This window comes from Megascapheus bottae, chromosome X (genome assembly GCF_031878675.1).
Source record: "Megascapheus bottae isolate mThoBot1 chromosome X, mThoBot2.hap1, whole genome shotgun sequence".
Lineage (NCBI taxonomy): Eukaryota > Metazoa > Chordata > Mammalia > Rodentia > Geomyidae > Megascapheus > Megascapheus bottae.
The window spans coordinates 83,040,573-83,063,147 of NC_143547.1; the positions used below are offsets into that span (position 1 = coordinate 83,040,573).

Below are 22,575 nucleotides of genomic sequence, written 5' to 3' on the forward strand. Positions count from 1 at the left end.
GTTTCTAAGTATGCATGCATGTATGTATGTGTATGTATATATTTGTATGTCTGCATGAATTTATACATGTATATGATTGACAAACAGACATACCAGACAGACAGACAGATTGAGCTGATCATAAACAAGAAAGATATAGAAACAAAAACCATATAATGAGTGATTGTTGTCCTTAATGTACTATGTTATCTCTCATCTCTTTTGCTGTCCCTTGATTTTCTCATATTGTTACAGTATCTCACCTTGTTATCTGATATATTGTATATATACTTATTTGGTTATTTGAAATAGGATAGGGAAGGGGTAAAACAAGATGAGGGGTGAGGGTGGGGGGAGGAAAATGGGGACTAAGACATGAGAAAGGTTATCAATGTTTGTGAAGTAACGCACCTTCTATCTGGTGAATATAATGTAACCCTTCTATTAATTACAATAAAAATATATGGAAAAAAACAAAAAAGACCAGAAACTACTCTTGACAGGCTTTATTGTTAGCTATTTTGTTCCTCCCCTTTGTCTCTGCCCTGACCACCCAGCACTGCCTTCCAATGATAAAAAGGCCAATATATTAAGGTATCTCCAACTGCAGAGGCATTTCCCAGGAGCTGATTGAAAGACTCAGCTCTTTCACTATCACCATTAATGTTTACCTGAACTATGTCCCATTTCCTCAGCACGGGGTGCTCAGACAGAATTGATCTGGCAAAGCAATCCATACTGAAGAAGTCATAAGAAATAATGACTATGTTCCTCTTGCTGGTCATATTTGCAATTGTTATAGGGCAGGTAGGGCTATCATCTGAAAATCGTAGAGGTGTTGTTAATGTTGAAGTAGTCAGTGAAGAAGACAACTAAAGTCAAAAAGGATTTTCTAGGTCGAGAGTGTGGCTAAGTGGTAGAGTGCTTGCCTAGCATGCACAAAGTCCTGGGTTCAGTTCCTCAGGGTCACATACACGGAAAAAGCTGGAAGTTAATGCTGTGGCTCAACTGGTAGAGTGCTCGCCTTGAGAAAGTTCAAGGACAGGGACCAGACCCTGAGTTCAAATGTCAGTACAGTCAAATAAAATGTTTCTAGGGGTCCTAGTATCACACTACTAATGGCAGTTGCTATAAATTATTAAACAAATGTGTCCCTGTCAACAAAAACATTTAAGTTGCTAGTAAAATGCTTAGAAGAGATTGGATACTGAATAAATGCTGATTGAGTGAGAACCTAAAATATATAGGTTACAGCTCCTTAATGGAACTCACTAGTCTAAAATTGTAATGACAAAAAGTTTTCAAGTTGAATTCATTATCCAATATAGTAGCCACCATCCATATATGATTATTGAGCACTTGAAATATGGCTAATGTGAGTAAGAAATGGAATCTTTAATTCTATTTAATTGAAATTCATTTAATTTTAAATAGTCATATGTAACTAGTGACTACCAGATTGCACAAAATATGTCTAGATCATAACTAGGCCTAAGAAAACATTTTCTGCAAATGCCTGTCTTTTATTGCTGCCCTTTAAGAAAGCTGAATCTTTCTAAATTAGATACAAGACCTGAAATGCCTGTCTTTCAAATGATGTCTTTCTATGCAGGGAGATTTATGGAATCCAGTTTCAAAAGCTTTGTTCTCAAATTTGAGCTGGAGTAACTGCTCCCAATCAGAGTAGCTTTCGGTGCAAGGACCACTCTTTTATAACCACCAATCCTGGGTATTGTGAAAATGGTTTTACAAGTTACTTTCTGTCAGGATTGCATTCAGAAAATTTTATAAAGCTGATTATTACTTCTTTAAAGTCTCCTGGCAAGCAAAGAGATTGTGGACCACTGAGTCCAGAATCCAATCATATAGCAATTGTTCTACCTGTAAAATGGACAGGCCATTTACCTTCTGACAACAAAGGGTAATGAATCAGCTTTTGATGTTATGTAAGTTCTTGAGTTGCCAAGTAGAAAGGAGTACTTTCACTCACTCTTCACTAACGGGTACTGCTCTTCCTCCATATCCTCTTCACTCTCAGCATCTTCTTTTTGAAACTTTCCTCTCCATTAAAAAAGATGAAGCCAGATGTTGTGACTCACACCTGTAATCCTAGCTACTCAGGAGACTAAGATCTGAGGATTACAGTTCAAAGCCAGCCTGGGCACAAAGTCCAAGAGACTCTTATCTCCAATTAACCACCAGAAAAGTGGCGCTGTGGATCAAAGGAGTAGGAGAGTAACCTTGAGCTGAAGAGCTCAGGGACAATGTCCTGGCCCAGAGTTTAAGCCCCACCGCCAGCAAAAAAAAAACAAAATCAGTGATAAATTACACATGGTCAAAGATGATGAAAAAGAGATAGAAGAGTGTTGCTCCTTTTTCATCTGAGATTTAGGCCTTGGAATTTGTCTAATGAACCAAGATCAGTGTTAATCATACACATTGCCTAAACTACAACTATATTAAAGAAACATTTAGAGCAACTCTAGCCTAAGAATATTTATTACCTATTTGTTATCACCCTGGGTAATATAACAGTGGACTTGTCCAGCATCTTTTCCCTTTATCCTGTACTCTTCTGTATCTTTTGCTGATAACTTAGGTAATGCCTCACACAGCCAGATGATCAAATGTGGACACTGACATATGACTGGGAGCAATAGCTGATAAACTTGTTAAGAAAATTGTGATTTAAAATTATCCCAGAGACTGAGCCAAAACCATGAGGACATTTAAAAAGGGTAATGTCTATATTTAGTTACAAAAAATCAACAGCATGTATCTAAGAATGGAAGGTTCCAGGCATGGCAAATGTTCTTAACAATAAACCTGGTTAACAAATTTTGGACCACAAAGTAGAAGATTTCATAGATGTCTGCAGTAAACTGGTAACAATAATCATAGTTGATGGACACAATGACTCACGCCTGTAATCATAGCTAACCAGAAGGTTGAGATCAGAGGAGCATGGTTCAAAGCCAGCCTGGGCACAAAAGACCATGAAACTCTTATCTCCAATTAACCACCAGAAAATCAGAAGTGGCACTGTCATTCAAGGTGTAGGGTAGTAGCTGAAGAGCTCAAGGACAATGCCCAGGCCCAGAGTTCAAGTCTCATGACCGACAAAAAACATAATGATAATCAGTGACATTCTAGGCAGCATTGGCAAACCAATCTTGTGTAGATAAAGTTGCAGGAAAATACAACTCTCTGTCTTCTGGTGGTTTCAACTGAGGTGCTCAGCCCTAGGAATCAAGTTCTATGGATTAACATTTGATGATTATAACAGAGAAGAGATGGAGAGAAGGGTGAAATGCTTGGACTTCTGCTATATATCTAAAGAACAAGTGGTGCTAGCGTGCTAAGTCTAAAAAGATAGTTAAAAGCAGGTAAGATATATCTGCAGATATTTAAACTTCCATTTCAAGAAGTAAGTATTTTCTGTAAGTTTCAGACCAAAAACATTCAATAGATGGTGAAAGTTACAGGGAAGTTTGTTACCACTAAATAAAGTCATTTCTCATGGACATATCCAAAAGTTGGAAGCACTTCTTTGTAGAATGGTGAGTTCACCAACAGTAGCAGTATTCAAGAGGAGATAGGAAGCTTAAGTGTCACTCAAGTTACACATGGCAGTTCCATACCAGATAGGAAACTGTATAGGGTGACATAGCCAATACACAGAGGAATAAGAGGGTGTCTGAACACAGTGCTTCATGTTTATAGTTTTAGCTTCTTGGAGGTGGAGGTAGAAGGATCATAATTTAAGGTTAGCCCAGGGAAAACAAATGCAACCTTATCTTAAAAATACCTAAAACAAAAAGGGCTTAGTGTATGGCTATGTGCTCATCAGGAGGCTGTGAGTTTAAAATCTCAGTGATATGTGACGGTAGTCCTAACTACCTGGGAAGCTGAGACTAAATAATTTCAAGGCCAATCTGGGCAACACAGCAAGACCCTGTATCAAAGGGAACAAATACAAAAAAAAAAGAACTCAAACAGAATTTAAAATAAGAGGTATGAACTCCTGACTGATGATAGACATAAACATTTTATTATTTTATGTGGTTTTTAAATTATGGATATATGAAGCCTATAGAAAGTTATATAACAGGGTTTTTTGTTTTCTTTTGCTTTGTTATTAGTCATGGGGCTTGAACTCAGGGTCTGGGTACTGTCTCTGAGCTATTTTTGCTCAAGGCTAGCACTCTACCACTTTGAGCCTCAGCTCCACTTCCAGTTTTCTGGTGGTTAATTAGAGGTTGGATTCTCATGGAGTTTCCTGCTCAGGCTGGTTGCATTTATTAGTTCTTTATTTTTATTTTTGTTTTTTTTTAATTGTTGAGGTTTATTAGTTCTTAAGAACAATTTTTCTACTTAGGGCTGTATCTCACCCTCTCTCCATAGCATAGGCTGAAAACCTAAAATAAATGCTTTCAAACATGGCATAATACCAAACTTGAAGCTCTTATCTATCCATGACAAACCTTAGGGTCTATTCAAAACCATCATATGAGCATCTTTCATGTCCAGGTTTAAAAACTGTTTCATTGTCAATAAAAACTCTAGAAATTCATTTTCCCATTAAGATTTTGGTTAAATTCCATACAAAATGAGTTGCAAGTCAGGAAAATTAAATGATTAATGGAAATATGTGAGTGAATGGCAGACTAAGGCTGAGAAGAATGACGATACTCTTGAGTCATATGTCATGGGAATGATGATTACTGACAGCCAAGTGCCAATACTACTTAGTCACTTGACACTCAGCAGTTTGGGTCATTTTTCAAAGGAGAGTTTCAGCTATTTCCATTTTTTCTTTGTGCATTCCTGTGAAGTAGGCAGAGTAGATGTTAGTATTGCTGGCTTACAAATGACAGACCAGAAGACTAATGAGGCAACTGGCCCAGGGTAGTGTTAATCATATAGTAAAAATTAAAATTTATTTGATGAATGAATAAATTCATGAATAAGCAAAATATTAAAACCCTACCTATGACCACCAGCTCTAATACCTAACCTTGATATAAAAAGGCTTCAAATGGGGCCAGGAGTTTGGCCTAGTGGTAGAATGCTTGCCTAGCATGCACGAAGACCCGGGTTCGATTTCTTGGTATCCCACATACATAGCAAAAAGCTGGAAGTGGTGCTGAGGCTCAAGTGGTAGAGTGCTAGCCTTGAGAAAGTTCAAGGACAGTGCTCAAGCCCTGAGCTCAAGCCCAGGACTGGCAAAAAAAAAAAGGCTTCAAATGCATTCTCTTATCCTCGTCTATTCCAGCACATCTCCTGACATTTCCAACACTTCTATGGAAGTGTAGTTTTCAATTACATATGTAAAATGATTTTTCCAAATACGTTGGTTTGTATGTAATGTCTGCATTTGCAAGCCATTATATTCAAGTAGGATCAAATGTTGATAATGAGTGTTTTCCTAGCCAGCATTTAGATACATGTCATGTAGGTGCAAAAATAACCAGTTAAACTGTTATAAGGCAGTATACTTCTAAGAGCAGAACAAAATGTTCAAAGAAATTGACCCTCAATATGGCAATTAAACCATGAAATTATCAGCTAGAGATTAAGTCTGAATCTTTATTCTGACTGGAACCTACAAGCACCTGCTCTGCTCTGGTTGAGTCCTCAAAAGTAAAAGGCATTAGGGGCATCTGGAGGCTAAATGGTATGAATCCAAAGAAGAAGCTATAATTTATCACTTAACAATCTTCTTATCACAGCTACCTTATATCTAATCTGTTTTTCCAATCCCCTGCATACTCAGGTTAACAACACCTAGTCAATTAAAAGATAAGAAACGTGAATGGAGTTGCTCATTCGGAGGGTTTTCAACACTCCAAAAATATCTACCTTTCCAGTCTTAAAATGGCTACTTTGGGATCTTCAACATATAGATTCATTTTCATTGGGTTCAGATTTTATTTTCTTATAGCAGAAGGTCATGACCTAAAGTTATAGGTAAACTTGCTCCTTGGGGGTTGGAAGCAATATACCTAGGCTCTAATGGGGAGAGAGGGACGCCAAGAGCTTACACTTATAATCCTAGATATTCTGAAGGCTGGGACCTGAGGATCACAGTTCAAAAAAAAAATAAGTGGAGCTGTGTGTCAAGATTACTAGCCTTGAACAAAAAAAATCTCAAGGAGACTATCCAGGCTCTGAGTTCAAACCCCACAACCAACAAAAAAATCTAATGAGGAGAAGCCTGAGATGGTACTAAACATTCTACAGTGCCCAGGACAGCTCTCATATTAATTATCCATCCACAAATGTCAAGAGTGCCAGGACTGAGAATCCTTAAAATCACCATTTGCAAAACTTTGTATATTCACTAATGGCTCCTACACATCTCAAGCGGTAAAGTGTTGTTAACCATCTTGAGGTCCTAAATTCAATTTGCATTACTGCAAAACATCCACAAATTCAATGCAATGCCCATTAGAATCCCAAAAATATTCTTCAATGAAATAGATAAATAAACCCAAAAATTCACATGGAATAATTTTAGATGCCAAATAGCAAAAACTATCCTTAGCAGGAAAAACAGTGTTGGAAGAATATCAATATCAAATTTCAAACTCTATTATAAAGCTGTAGTTATAAAAAAATAGCTTGGTACTGGCAAATGAACAGGCCTGAGGATCAATGGAATGGAATTGAAGACCCAGACAAAAACCTACAGATCTATGGACACCTAAGGGAACCAAAAACAGGACGGAAACAAGACAGCCTCTTCAACAAATGATGCTGGCAGAATTGCCTATACATGTGTAGAAAACTGAAGTTTGAACCTTATATATAACCCTTCACTAGAATCAACTCCAAACGGACCAAAGACCTTAAGGTAGGAGCAGATACCTTGAAAATATTACAGGAAGGGATGGTGGAAACACTAGGGCTTCTTAGCATGAGAAGAAACTTTCTAAATAAAGATCCAGAAATACAACAAATTTAAGAAAGATTGGGGAAAACCAAGACGGGTGGGGGGTGTGGGGGGGGAGGGAAACGGGTACCAAGACATGTGAAAGGGTATCAATGTATGTGAATTAATGCACCTTCTATCTGGCAAATATCATGTAACCCTTTTACTAATTACAATAAAAAAAGAAGAAAGATTGGATCAAACTGCAGAGATTCTTCATGGTAAAAGACATAGCTAGCAAGATAAATAGAAAGTCCACAGACTGGGAGATCTTTACTAGCTAAACAACAGATAATAGCTTCATATCTAAAATGTACTTGAAATAAAAAATTAAAAGTCAGTGTGGTAACTCACGCCTGTAATTCTATGTACTCAGGAGGCTGAGATCTGAGGATCAAGGTTCAAAGCCAGCCCCGGCACAAAAGGATCTGAGATTCTTATCTCCAATTAACTTGTAGAAAACAAGAAGTAGGGCTTGGCTCAAGGGTGGGGCAGTAGCCTTGAACTGAAGAGCTCATGGACAACACCCAGGCTAAGTTCAAGCCCCATGACCCACCAAAAAATAAAAAAAAAATCAACTCACCTCCAAAGCACTGTTTCTCATAGAAACTGGAAATAGGATGTGCATATCTTTTTTTGCAAATCCTGGGCCTTGAACTCAGGGCCTGAGCACTGTCCTTGGGCTTTCTCAAGGCTAGAGCTCTACCACTTGAGTCACAGTATCACTCCTGGCTTTTTTTCTATGTATATGGTTTCAAGGAATCAAACCCAGGTCTTCATGCATGCCAGGCAAGCACTCCCGGCCACAGATGTGCCTATTTTGATTGCTAAATTGCAACGAAAAGTAGGAATTGTCTGGTAGAAGTATCAGGAAAGAGACTACTCTCAGTCTGACGAGTGATAACCTGAAGATGAACAAGAAATACTCTAAATAGATCACGCATTACAGAAGAATGGTACAAAGTGTGAGAGAAACAAAAATGATGATCCTTAGAACTTTGATTTGGTTGGCTTAAAAAATATTGGTACATGAGAGGGGAAAAGGACAAGAGAAGCAGACCTGTGAGTAGAGGATGAAAATAGAGAAAAATATGCTGAGTTTGTGATGGCTTGAAGCTGTGGTTTGGGCAGTTAGAAATCTAGAGCTCAGGAGTGTGGATCACAGGTGTGGACTTTAAATACATTCATGTGGAAGCAGTGAGATGGTATTTCCCTGCCTAGCCATAGCAGGATGCTCAAAGAATATCTAATCAAAAATCATTTTTAATAAATACTCAGCATAAGGACAGTTAGGGACAAAAATCTTTGAAAATATCTTCACTGAGCAGCCAGATCCAGAAGAAACTGAAAAGGAGTCTAGAGAGAACAAGCCAGCAGAATTCAATGTTCTGGAAATAGGAGAGCATTAATTGTGAGGATTTGGCCAGTGGTATCTAATGCCATTTAGTATTGAAATGCAACATCTGTGAATAGAGCTGGATGGGGCTGTGAGGTCATCAACAAACTTGGCAGAGCAGTTTCATCAAGATGATAGGAGCCCAAATGAGGCTACAGAAGTATCATCCCATCATTAATGAGGAAAAGAGAGAAGTTGCAATGATAGTTTCTGTAGATGACAGAAATTTAGGGAGAAATCAAGTCATTTCATAGGTGGTTAGCTGGACAGGAAGAAAGCAGCATAGAGAAGTACAGGCACAAATGTAAATAGCTAGTAGCCATTATGTATCTCTTGGGTAGATCCTTGCATTATTGAACTTCCTGTTATACCAGATTGAGAACACCGTGGAGTTGGAAATAGATGTACCATGTGGCACCTAAGATGCTTTAAGACGATTTAAGGAAGTTTTCTAGCTGCCAGAAGTACCCCAGTAGTGACAGATTTTCCTTGATATTAGGAGCAGTCAAGCATGGGATGAAAGATTCTTATATTGGACGGGCAGGTTAGAGTAGATTATTAGTTTATACTTTTTGAATTTCTTAGATCAGTGAGTACTTTAGAGAGAAAAGACTGAAGGAATATAATTTCATTACCAGAGTTTTCAACCATTTAATATTGCCATTTTACCATATTCTTTCTAAATACTGCTGTTAAAGATTATGATTAATTTAGGGAGGTAAGATAGATTAAAATACATTTATGAACATGTGTAGAAATGTCAGTGCAATCCTCTTTGTGTCAATAATGTACAGTTATAAAAAATATTTAGTACCTCCAGGATATAGAAACAAAAGCCATATAATGAGTAGTTGTTGTCTTTAATGTACTATGTTGTCTCTCATCTCTTTTTCTGTCCCTTGGTTATCTCATATTGTTATAGTATTTAACCTTGTTATCTGATATATTGTATATATGCTTATTTAGTTATTTGAAATAGGATAGGGAAGTGGGGAAAACAAGCTAAGGGATAGGGGTGGGGGGAGGTAAATGGGGACCAAAACATGAGCAAGGGTATCAATGTTTGTGAAGTAATGCACCTTCTATCTGGCGATTATAATGTAACCCTTCTAATAATTACAATAAAAAATATTTAGTGACTTCAAAGAAAAGTTTAATTTATCTTCTATTTCTCATGGGCCAGAATTCCTAAGTAGTTCTTGCCATACTAAAAATTAAATATTGGCAACTTCCTGTCCAAAAACTCTAAGAACCCGTTTGCTTGCCATTTCCAACTGCTAAAGGACAGCACATTTCTAGTCCTTGGCTTTTTTCAACTTCAAAGCTAGTGACTGATAAATGTCTTCCACATTTAAGGAGCTTCATGATTACATTAAGCTTGCAGATAGTTTAGGACAATGTCACAATTAGCAACCTTACTTCAATCTGAAGCCTTAATTCTCCTGTACCATGTAATCTAATTCATAGATTAGGGAATTAGGATATAGAAATCTTTTGGAGAGCCATTACTTCGTCTACCAAATAGGAAATATAGTTGTAGATGTGGATAGAGATGTAGATATTTAGACAGACAGACGACAGACAGATAGAATCTCCATAAACATTGGCATTATTTGTAACCAACATCAGCAACATTTCAGAATAATAAAGAGAAATAGAAATGTTATAGAGAAAATGAACTCTTCAGAAACAACAGTTCTTGGCCTCACTCCAACATAACACACACACACACACACACACACACACACACACACACACACACACACACACACAATTTCACCAGACTAAAAATATACCATAAATTACCACCATATCTTTTGAAATCACCATTTTATATGCTCTTCATCAAGTCACTCCAGGTACTATACCTTTTGGCTTACTGAAGTTCATTCTAACCCAGTATTAGCTGGAAAACCTTTTTGTGACAATTTTGTATCAGTTCCTCCATAGCTGTATTTTTCTGCTTCCTGCTGGCTTCAAATGTGATCATTAAGTCAGCAAGAGACTTCAGTTCCCTTTTTTCCCCTTGATTCAAAGGGGTATGAAAAGTGTTGTGTAAATGATATGCAATATTGTTATTCTGATCTTTGGGATAATCAAGTTGTTTGACATTTTTGTAATGAGGCCTTTTGAAATATGGGTGGTGTAATTAGCTGCCACACTCTACATTAACAATACCTGTCCCAGCCCTACAGACTTGGGGACTATAAATAAAAGCCTGACAGCTGGCTCCAGCCTTCCTTGTCACTCTCCATTGAAGGGAACACAGCTGGGGAGCTACACTAGAGTCCCTAGGAATCCAGGATGTAGTCACAAACAACATCTCAAACCAGAAGGATTTGGTATTGCTAGTGTGAAAAGATGGAGACAGGTTGGCTTACAAAGCAGACAATGAAGTTGTTTCATACTAAGAAGGTGCAGAGGCTCCAGGTAGCAGTAACATTTTACTAGCACAGACATTATAGAGAGAGAGACAGAGAACAACAGGACATTGTTGGGCCAAATTAGCAGGCTCTCTTTATTAACCCATTATTACTCAGAAATGAGACTAATAAAGAACACTGAAGTGACAGCAAAAGTGAAAGGGAAGAAAATTGTAGCACCTGACAACTTCCTGTGAGAACAGACATTACTGTTTAGAGGATAGTATTACACAGTCAACACAGGCCAAAGGATCCTAAGAAAAATGCTGACCACCAAGAGCTAACATAAATTATACCTTATTTGCCCCATCTGTTGTGTTTTCCCCTATAATGTATAAGTTCCAATAGTATGAGGTTATTATTTTCACTCCTCTATCTTCCAAAAGCTTTGAGTACCTATCTCATGTATACTAGATGTTCAATAACCATTAGTTAATTGAATAAATAGCACTAATTCAATATCTTATGCACCTGCCACTGTTACAGGTGCCTCCTATGAATAAGCTCACTTTCAATTTCCACAGCAAAGCCAAGACAGATATTATTATTATCCCAATTTTACAAATGAAGAAACTGGGTCAGAGAAACAGAGATACTAAATAACTTGCCTAACATGTGATAGGCACCAATTTATAGTCTGCAAGTTAATAAATAATAATGCTACTGATGCCTCATAACGCTTGTGAGCATTAAGTGAGATATGTGTATAGTACTTAACTGAGTGCCTGGATAAATATTGCTATCGTTACTTTTGAATTTCATTGTCAATAGCTATTATTATTATTATCGGCTTTTATCACTATTATGACTGTCTAACTTCAGCACCTGCTTGTGCAATAATGATTCAATGCTGAATTTCAGAGTTGTGAAATAACTTACACAAAGTGACACAACCAGTGATTGTAACCCAGACAGCTTGTCTCAAAATCTATTGCCCTTTCATCTCTGCTAAATGAATTCATAAGATCGCTAAGACAAATACTTGTTCCATCAACATTTTATAGGACACTCTTGTAAGATAGAAGAAATAGATGTGGCTCACTAATGATTCACAAAAATGAAATTGATGTCCCCTTCCAAAAAAAATTCACAAGTTTCCAAAAGCCCATGAATCTGCCAGTGGCTGTCACTGTTGGCCCAGGGTTGGGGACTGGAGGGAGCAGATCAAAGCAGCCAGCAAACAAGTCATAGGATGCATTCATCTGTATGCCCTTGGCTTGGGGCTAGGCAATAAGGGTAAGTCGTTTTTATGAAAGGCGCATCCTGATCTCTGTTGCCCTAGATAGCACTGGAGTAGATAATGAAGACATTCCTAAGAGACTGCTTCATAATTCATCATGTGACCATGTACAAGACACTTCCTTTCTTTTTTTGACACTTCCTTTCTTTGTCACAATTTCTTTATGATAGGAAGGCAGTCAGATCAATGGAACTTTTCCATCCAAAGAAATCCACTTGGTCTCTTCTATGTATTGTACTTTCTACATGAAATTTCATCTAGGAAAAGGATTCCCCCTTTATGCTTGAAAGCCAAGATAAAAAAAAATCTTTCAATTTCCTTCCAGCTCATTCTAAGGATCCAAATCATCTAGATTGTCAGTATTTCATTCAACTCTACTTTCAGTAGCCAGGAATGAGCCCAAGAATCAGCCATGAGAGCTCATTGTGGGGATCCCATTGCCACTGGTTTTGTAGATGCTTCTAACCTTGTCTTCCTATGGCAGCTATCTTCGGCATTAAGCTACTTCTCTTTGTGTCTTCTACTTGTATTACTTATATTAGAGGAGGTGGAATAAGGATGATTGAATAAGAGTATTTGTGGGAAGCTATACTTCTATTTTATATGAGTAGAACTGTGGTTGATTTTCCCTTAATATTTTTGTTGTTTATGTCCACCACTCTGTGTCTGCCTTCTGAACTATGGAAGCATATTATCCCCTGAGGATGGCTTCTGATCTATTAATACCAATTCCATTGCTGAATCACAACCAAAGATCTATGTTTCACTTAGAATTTTTTATTTTTACTGGGTTATCCCACACCTGCTCCCTACATATTTGTATAATGTCTGCATTTATCTCATTCTGCTCATTACCATACACAGGCTTAAAAAGCTCACTGAAGCTGAGTGCCAGTAGCTCATGCCTCTAATCCTAGCTACTCAAGTGATTGAGATCTGAGAATCCTAGTTCAAATCCAGCCCAGGCAGGAAACTCTGTGAGATGCTTATCTCCAATTCACCACCAAAAAGCTAGAAGTGGAGGAATACTGCAAGTAACAGAGCTCTGGCCTTGAACAAAATAAGAAGATCGGGGCAGCCTCTCAGGCCTTAAGTTCAAGCCCCAGGCCTGTCTCTGTCTCTGTCTGTCTGTCTGTTGGTCTCTCTCTCCCTCCCTCCCTCCCTCCCTCCCTCCCTCCCTCCCTCTCTCTCTCTCTCTCTCTCTCTCTCTCTCTCTCTCTCTCTCTCTCTCTCTCTCTCTCTCTCTCTCTCACACACACACACACACACACACTTTACTTCCTGTAGATAATTTAGTTATACCAAGGTTGGAATATCACATATGTAATGTGAGTCCCTTGTAAAGTCTCAAAACAATTAAAAATAAAAAATATGGTGCTTAGGTGTATGAATTTGTATATTTTAGAGACCCAAGTAATAGTAATGGCAAGTTAACGATAGCACTTACGGGGGTACAGTGACTGCGAAGAAAGGGGGTTGAAATAGAGGGAAATTCAGAGGTACAATTAACTTGTTGCTAATGTTATACAGTTCCTGGTTTGGGTAATGAGTTTTTAGGTATTCATTATAGTCTAAATAAATAAATAAAATCAACAACGTATGAAAGATCTAAGGACAGATTAGCAATAACTAATTAATTTCATGCCCCCGTGGCTCAAAAACAATCATTGAAGAGTAATACAGGACCTTTTTTCTATTGACCAAACATTCACCACCATAAGACACTGTGGTGCCTTTCATCACGTCAAGGGCTTTTTAAATCCCAAAGTAAATGACATCTGTAAATTTCTCTCATTCTTAGTTTCTTCTCAATTATTGCCAAAAATCCAGCGAATCTGAAGGTTTCTTTGTTACATTTCCCCACAGGTCTGTTTTGCATTAATTGAATTTCAAAGAAACAACAATTGGATTCAAATTAAACTTAGTGTCATGATATTGTCATAATTGCTTCAGCTTTCTAGATCCATGACCATTAGTAAAGACAGGTTTTCTCAGGGTTTATAAAATAATACCAGGATGCTCAGTTAAAAGTATGAATTTGGATAATCTTACACTAAAGTTTAACTCATTATCTGAAATGCAAATGTAGTTATATATTTTAAGCTAACAACTCTGAAAACCCTATCTCATATAAACCAACAATTATACCAATGACAATGAAGAATTGGGGTCCCAAGGAGTGTGTTTAGGAGTCAAAGAGACTCTACTACTTAATAGGACAAATGTTTGATCTCCAAAATATCAATTAGATAGTAATGACAGCCAAGGACTAGGGGCTCACACCTGTAATTATAGCTACTCAGGAAGCAGAGATCTGAGGATCCTAGTTCAAAGCCAGCCTAGACATAAATTTTCATGAGATTCTTATTTTCAGTAAAGTGCCAGAAACAGAAATACAGTTAAGCTGTAGAGAATCAGCCTTGAGTGAAAAAACCAAGGGAGACTGCAAGGCCCCGAGTTCAAGCCCCAATACTGGCACAAAAAATACTAACAATAATAATACAAGATTTGTGAGAGTGTTTAATGAGTTAACACTTATACAGTACTTAGTAAGGTGCCTAGATAGACACAGCTATCACTATTATTGTTATATTTTTAATGGCTGTTATCGTAACTACTGGCTTTTATCACTATATGGCTATAAGCATCAAGTATTGTCAAATACTTGTCAATACACAGAATATGGTGTGCATTGGACAATATTTGACCTAGTATTAAAACTCTCCATTTACAGGATTAATTTGAAAATGGGAATTTTTCTTAGTATTGCCATGGATGATCACCAACACATCCCTTTCATTTCTGAGTACTCCCTCTGTCTCCTTGTCAAGAAGCACCCTAGATTAATCCTCTAGTTGGCTTTTTAATTCTAATACAGCAATCATTTCTGGGCATATTTTTTTGCCAGTCCTGGGCTTGAGCTCAGGGATTGAGCACTGTCCTTGGACTTTCTCAAGGCTAGCACTATACCACTTGAGCCTCAGCACCACTTCTGGCTTTTTGCTATGTATGTGGGGTACCAAGGAGTTGAACCTGGGTCTTCGTGCATGCTAGGCAAGCATTCTACCACTAGGCCAAACTCCCGGCCCCTCTGGGCATATTTTTGAGGTCACTTAGAATGCCTCACTTTGAAGGCTGTTGTCTCCCACGTTGGAGATGATCAAGTAACTGATAAACTTTGTAATGCCATCCTCAAGCTAATGATTACTGTATTTGTTTGGTAAAAGTGAGCACTCCTTATCAACATACATTTACATAGCATGTATGAAAAGCAAGATATCATAGGTATTAAAGAGTCTCTAATATGGTCAGGAAATTAACTAAATTGTCTTTCCACTACTTTTATTCTACCTTCAGTGCCTTCCTTATTCTTTATGATTAATGATTTTACTGTTTTTCCCCTCAGGGAGGATTTCCCAGGCCTTATCATTCTTCTCACCAATCCATTCATTCCCACCAAAACTTATCTTTTGATTTCTTACTCATCCCAGCATCTAGTTGGACATACTATTTCATTTTATCTTGAAAATAGTTTTAAAAGATATTTGTATCCCCCTCCAAAGCCACAAAGTTTTTCAACATCTTAAAACTGAAGACTAACTGTAGTATTTAGACTTTCCTCACAGATAAGGAGTACCATGAAAACCCCTTAAAGCACACTATATATTATGCCTGTTATGTCTACTTCACATGAATAGGAGGCAGTGGTGCAAATAATCTAAAAATCATTTCCACTTGGTTTGGGAATGCACCACACAGTGTTGTAGCTGATTTGCTTTGCTAATTATGTTCTACTGAAGTTAATATTGGAATTGCTTTGCATTTTCAAAGCTATCTGAGCTCAAAGAGCAAAGAGGCAGGGTATGGCCCACTTTGAAATGAAAAGAAACTGACAACACCCATGAGGGTGTGATGAAAGTTTCACATATGAACTAATGAGTCTGAAAGAAAAATTTAACTATGTCAAGGCAAAAAGCTTTGCCAATTACATATGGGCAGAACAGGAAGCCATCTAGCCCCATGACTCAGTGGACAATGAAAGGTTATTGATTTTCACAGCATCCTCAGAATGTAGAATCCTCTAATTTAATAGTCTACACGAAGGGTTTTAATCATACCATAATTATGATTGAAGCATTATGTAACCTAGGAAAAGTACCACACTTCCTAGCACATACATTTTCAGTTGGTTTTACTAAGTCATTATGGTCACCTAGGAAAAAGGTAAGGATGGGATGGGAAGACAACTGTATCCTAATGGGACATGGCTACACTAAAAGGCTCTGGAGTAGCTATAGGGGAGAACACAGCCCTAGAGTGCCTTGGAGATGACCTAGGAAGACAAATGCATAAGGTAAGAAAACCTTCACCTTTCCATATTTTTTTATTTTCCACCTATGGTAAAAATAGACAATATGAAACAATAAACTCTTCCTTTTTATTGCTCTGCTGAACAGGTAGACTTTCAGAGGTTTTCAGGGATATTCTGAGGTCTTTTTTTTTCCTTTGGAAGCACACAACAGATCCTAACAATACATTGAATTGCCACGCTACAAACTGCAGAAATGGAGAGCAGGTCCATTCAATTTTCTTTCTTTCTCTCCTTGCAGTCTGCTCCCAATTTTCAAGAGGAGTGTATGCCATCTTTGGATTCTATGACCAGATGTCAATGAACACCCTGACCTCCTTCTGCGGGGCCCTGCACACATCCTTTGTCACACCAAGCTTCCCCACTGATGCAGATGTGCAGTTTGTCATCCAGATGCGCCCAGCCTTGAAGGGTGCTATTCTGAGTCTTCTCGGCTACTACAAGTGGGAGAAGTTTGTGTACTTGTATGACACAGAACGAGGTAAGAAGAGGTATCGATTCTCCTCTTTGAAAATTCATAGAATAGTGGTATTCAACCTTTAACTCATGTGCTCTTTTCTCCCGAGAAACAAAAGCTAACATTCTCTTAAGGTTTTTTTTCCTATTCAAAAGAAATAAAAAGTTAAGATGAAAACTTCAAAGCAATGGTAATTCTGGAATCTAAATTAGTTCTATTATTTGTTTTAGAGGGAAGGGTTGGTATGTTTGTGTATATGTGCCAGTCCTAGAATTTGACACAGGGCCCATGTGCTTGCTCTGAGCTTTTATGTAAAAGGCTAGCACTCTACACCATTAGAGCCACAGTTCCACTATTGGTTTTTTGGTGGTTAAGTGGGGAAAAGAGCCTCACAGACTTACCTGCCTGGGCTTGCTTTGAACTGCAATCCTCAGATCTCAGGCTCCTGAGTAAATAGAATTACATGCACGAGCCACTGGTGACTGTCTAGAGTCAAATTTTTAAGCTACATGTCATCACTGAGATGTAATTTAGGACAGCTGAGACACTGTTGTTGAAAAAGAGCCCCCTTCAAATATTTTAATCTGCTCGAAAGTGCACAAAGTTAAAACTATTAGTCTAAACTAGACCAAGGCAAATGCTGCAAAGTTAAAAAAAATTAATCCAGTTGTGGCCCTTCATACATGAGCAAACTAGTTTAAAGAAATGAGATTTTCACCATGTAATGAGTGATTATTGTCCTTAATGTACTATGTTATTTCTCATCTCTTTTACTGTCCCTTGGTTACCTCATATTGTTACAGTATTTTACCTTGTTATCTGATATATTGTATATTATGTTTATTTGGTTATTTGAAATAGGATACGGAAGGGAGGAAAACAAGATGAGGGGTGGGGGTGGGAGGAGGGAAATGGGGACCAAAACATGAAAAGGGGTATCAATGTGTGTGAAGTAATGCACCTTCTATCTGGTGAATATAATGTAACCCTTTTATTAATTACAATAAAAATTTTATGACAAAAAAGAACAACAATCACAAAGATAAAAAAAAGAAATGAGCTTTTCACTTGGCAGTTGAGCCAACAATGTGAGACTGGTGACAATGTCCTCTGCTTCTACCAGATCAAACTAGGTTTATAGTTAACAAGAATTTAACAATGATCTGATAAAGATAATGAGTGAAGATTCTCTAAACTGGGATTTGAGTATGGATGGTTTTTCTAACAGTGGGTAATATGTTGAGGATATATTCCATTGAAACAGTCTCCAAAATTTCATCTGATTATAAACAATTTATAGAAAATATATTAATAATGTATTCATTAATTATGTAAAAGGAAACACCACTTAATTCAGCTAAACAAACTCCTAAACTCAGTTGTCTGTAAGGGCTTCCCTAAGAAAACCAAGGGACCCTATCACCTTGATATTTCAGAAGACAATGTTCTTTTATCAGACACTTACCTGTAACTCTGGTCATAGAATTAGTATGATTTCCTCTGACTTGGATATTCCAGACTCAGAAAAGGAGGAGAAAATGTGTCTTCCTAGGGAAGAGGTACTTGGAGATAATGTCCTTCTAGGTAACTGAACTCGAAGACCAGCTTGCTCTTGGGAAACCAGAGTACTCTTCACTCTACTCTCATTTTGCTGCATCACTAGATCCTATCTAGGAATCCTTAAGTGTACACACACACACACACACACACACACACACACACACACACACACACACACAGGCATGCGCGCCAGAAGTAGAACTGTGGCTCAAGTGATAAAGCAAATAGCCTTGAGCAAAAAAAAAGCTTAGGGATAGTACCCAGGACCTGACTACAACCCAGGACAAAAAAAGTAAGGAATTGTGAGAAGGTAACATTCCAGAAGAGTAGTTTTCAAAGAAATCTTTCAACAGTATCTAGCTGAGAATAGGTAAGCAGCTTATTACAAGAAAGAATGAAGGGGACCTAGGGGAGAAGAAAAGAGCAAGAACAAAGTACAGGTTCAGGATGGAACTCTGTGTCCTCCAGAAGAGCCTCCTTAACTAGGGTACCAAAATAGTTTGAATGCTCTAATTTTTAAGTTGCTTAACTTTTAATATACTCAATTTTGTTCAAACACTGTGAGTGAATTAGCCTATTTCTCTATACTGTATGTAATGCAATCTAGAACATGGCAATCTAGTTTTCAAAAATGAATCTAGATAATCAGCAGCTTCTTTCCTGAAACTTATGAAAAACTAAAGCTTAGTTCTCCTAACTTTATAACTTTCATTTACTCAGAAGCAGAGAACACAATTAATGTGTTGTCTCCTCATTTCCTATCCATCTTTGCTCATTAAATATCTATTTGAGAAAAAAAGAAATGACAACTGTGTCTATTTCTTAACCCAGTGACTTTTCTCAAATCATCTCACTAAATAGCTGACACAATTATATGGTCTTGGAGCCAAAAGAAACCTTTCTGGCTCATGTAAATCAATATGGTATTTCTTTCCTCTGTAGGAATTCAGCTGGTATGTCTCATGTAATTTATTTTAAAGAAGCACTTTCCATAAACTTTTTAGAGTAATTTTTCTCTTGGAAAATCTTCTAAAAGCACTGCACCACAAACATGCTCCAAAATTTTTAATGTCTGCCTATTGCCCACATTTAGGGGCAAAAGCAGTCTGTTCATGACTCAAAATGATTGTAGATCAACCAACTAACCAACCTGTTCTCTCTAGCCTACCCATAAGAACCTCCCACTGCTGGCAACTCCCACTTAACACTGTTGTTGAAATATGCATGAACCACACCTGTTTCAGCAACTTCATCTCTACTACTACTGAAATTCTCTCATTCATGTTGATTATGAAAATTATTTCCATGCTTCCACTTTTAAAAACCACCTCAAAATCTAGCTCCCCAAAAGAAAGCCTTCCATGACCATTCCAGTACACAATGATTCATTCACCTGTTCATTATATACAACATAAATAAGGTGTATATAATGTATCTATAATGTATATATGATATAGACATATAATGGATACATATTATATATAGCAAGATTAGAAGGAAGCAGCCATATGAAGAATAATGAAAAAGAGTTTAAAGTAGTAGTAATATCCCATGGAACTGAAAGACCAGTGTGTCTAAAGCACAGTGGAAAGTAGATGGGAAGAAATAAAGAGGAGGCATATCATAACCATACAGTATGAACAGGAGTGTGGATTCCACAATGCAAAGTCAGTGGAAGACTCTAAACAGGAAGTCACATGACTCAATTTATGCTTCTTTAGAGAATAGAATATGGTAAAAGGAGGGAAATAATTAAAACCATTTTGGTGATGCAGGAGGTAATAATGATAATAGCTTATACAACAGGAAGAAGGAGATGGGAAGAGAGGGAGGGAGGGTTGGAAAAGGAAAAGAGGGAGAGAAAAGAAGGAAAAGAAAACAAGTCAATTTTAAAAATCAGTATAATTCTTTAAACTATTTAACAAAGTTATTTATCCTCCTGTTTTTGCTTTACTACAATGACCATCTATTAGAATGCTTTACATGAGTTGTGAAATATGAAGAGAAAAATAAGGGAACATCCATAATTACATTCAAATAAGCTAAATATACAAAAGACTCTGCTCTGTAAGGGCAGAGATGAATGAGGACCTGAGAAACTCAGGTCATTTTAAAAGTGGATAGCATGAAGTACATTTTCTTCTCTGAAATCAAAAACACTGAATGGGTTTCAGGGATTCCTGGACTCTACTTTGATTTCTGTCTGTTGGGAAAGGTCTGATTTGGTGTTTACAGGTCATTGCTCCACATTACAAAATGCCATCTTGGTTCATTAATACAAAGGTGAAAATTATACTGCTGGTGCTATGGACATGAAAGGTCATTTCTTGGGACAATTATGAGGTTGACTAAGTTTGTTTTCTGGCTTCTTTGTACCCTCTCCTGTATTCCTTATTTATCCAACCCTCATAAGTAAAGCATATCTCTACACATGCCCTCACAAGTAGGAGCAAAACATCAAGAACTCCATTCCAGCCTTCCTCTGTTCCTCCATAGAAACATTCTTTTTTTTTCTTTTTTTTGCCAGTCCTGGGCTTGAGCTCAAGGCCTGAGCACTGTCCTTGGACTTTCTCAAGGCTAGATCTCTACCACTTGAGCCTCAGCACCACTTCCGGCTTTTTTCTATGTATGTGGTACCGAGGAATTGAACCCGGGTCTTCATGCATGCTAGGCAAGCACCTTAACCACTAGGCCAAACTCCCAGCCCCAATCCATAGAAACATTCTTGTCCTTCATTTTATTCCCTGTGATTAACAGCATTTCCTTGCTAAGTAACAAGAGCTCAGATTTATCAATTTATCTGTGCTAGTTTATTATGGCTACTAATGATTTGTGTTAACGTATCCAGGGAAGACGAAATTTCTATTCAGGCAAATAACTTCTATGGAAATATACCCTTAATTTGAAATATTTGTACATATTTATGAAGCACAGTGTGGTATTTTGATGCATGTCATATATTATGCATTAACCAAATCAAGATAATCAGCACATCCGTCACCTCATACATTTATCATTTATCATTTCTCTATGGTAAGAACATTCTGAACTCTCTTATAGTTGTTTTTAAATATACAACACATTGTTAACCAACCCTACTGTGGAAAAGAACTTATTCCTTCTAGTGAATGCCCACCAACTTCCCAACATTCCTTGCTAAGCCTCTAACCATTCAACCACTATTCTACTGTCAGCTTTAAGTTAGAGATACCAGTCAGTGCAATTCCAGTTTGGTCTCATGACTTTTTACAAAGAAATTTCTAAAACCATCTCCCAGGGAGATGGTCATTTCTTCCTACCAGGCCTATCTTCTGGGTACAAGCAACTTACTTCTTGGTAGAACAAACATTTTCCCACAAACACAATATTGTTAGACTTAAAAGACTCTAGTGCACCTGACAATTCTCCTTGGCTTCAATGGCACAGCCCACAGAGATGAAAGAATTTGGCCCAGCTGGGACTCTTGGCTTAGATAATAAGATAATAGCTCTGGGTGTTCTTTGAGGTAACCCAGTCCCAACCTTCTACTCAGTGTTCATTAAACTCCTGCTGTCACCCATTCTCAACCTGAAAAATCCCCACTCAGTTTCCAAGTAACTCTGGAGAAGTCAACAGCTTTCTAACAAAACTTTTTTCTCTCCAAGGCTGTGGCAGGAACACAGGCAGTTATCCCAATTATCCCATCAGTCAACAAGCAATTATTGAGTTTTCCCCAGTGCTATATTGTGCTAGTCTACTGGTGGGATTTAAAAGCAGAATTAGGTCCTGCTTTTGAGAGGTTGACAAGCTTGTTGCAGAAACAATGATTTATCTCAAGGGCCCGAAAAAAATATTTTACAAACCCACTAGTGACATTTGTATTCATTAGAGCAGGTACCTTGGGGAAAAAAAGTAAAGGTTGTCAGATAGCTAAGAAGATGGGCAAATTTTAGAAGGTCCTGAAAGGCTTAACTCGTAAAGAGATTCCCCATGACAAGGAGAAAAGGGCCTTTCCTCAGAGGACTATAAATATTTTTAGAATGAGTGGATTCAGACTGTACTGAGAGAAAAGCAGTGCTTCACATTCCTCACACCTTCCAGCACATTGTCATTCCGAACAACTTACCTCCCCTCCATTCAATTCTATTTTCCCAATGAAAGCACATAGTCACTCACTGGGTCTCCTGCCCTTTCTCTTTTTCCTTATTCTTGTTCATCTTTTCTCTTTTTTCTTCCTT

The 22,575-nt window shown here is 37.7% G+C and overlaps 1 protein-coding gene across 4 annotated transcripts in view; it reads left to right on the forward strand.

Annotated features, from left to right (window-relative positions):
• Gria3 (glutamate ionotropic receptor AMPA type subunit 3) overlaps nt 1–22,575 on the forward strand; it is a 303,860-nt gene that overhangs the window by 58,555 nt on the left and 222,730 nt on the right. For all 4 annotated transcript variants that reach the window (XM_090326467.1, XM_090326469.1, XM_090326468.1 and 1 more), the window contains one exon: nt 16,583–16,822. In XM_090326467.1, coding sequence (XP_090182593.1) covers nt 16,583–16,822 — 240 coding nt within the window. The remainder of the gene's footprint in view (nt 1–16,582; nt 16,823–22,575) is intronic.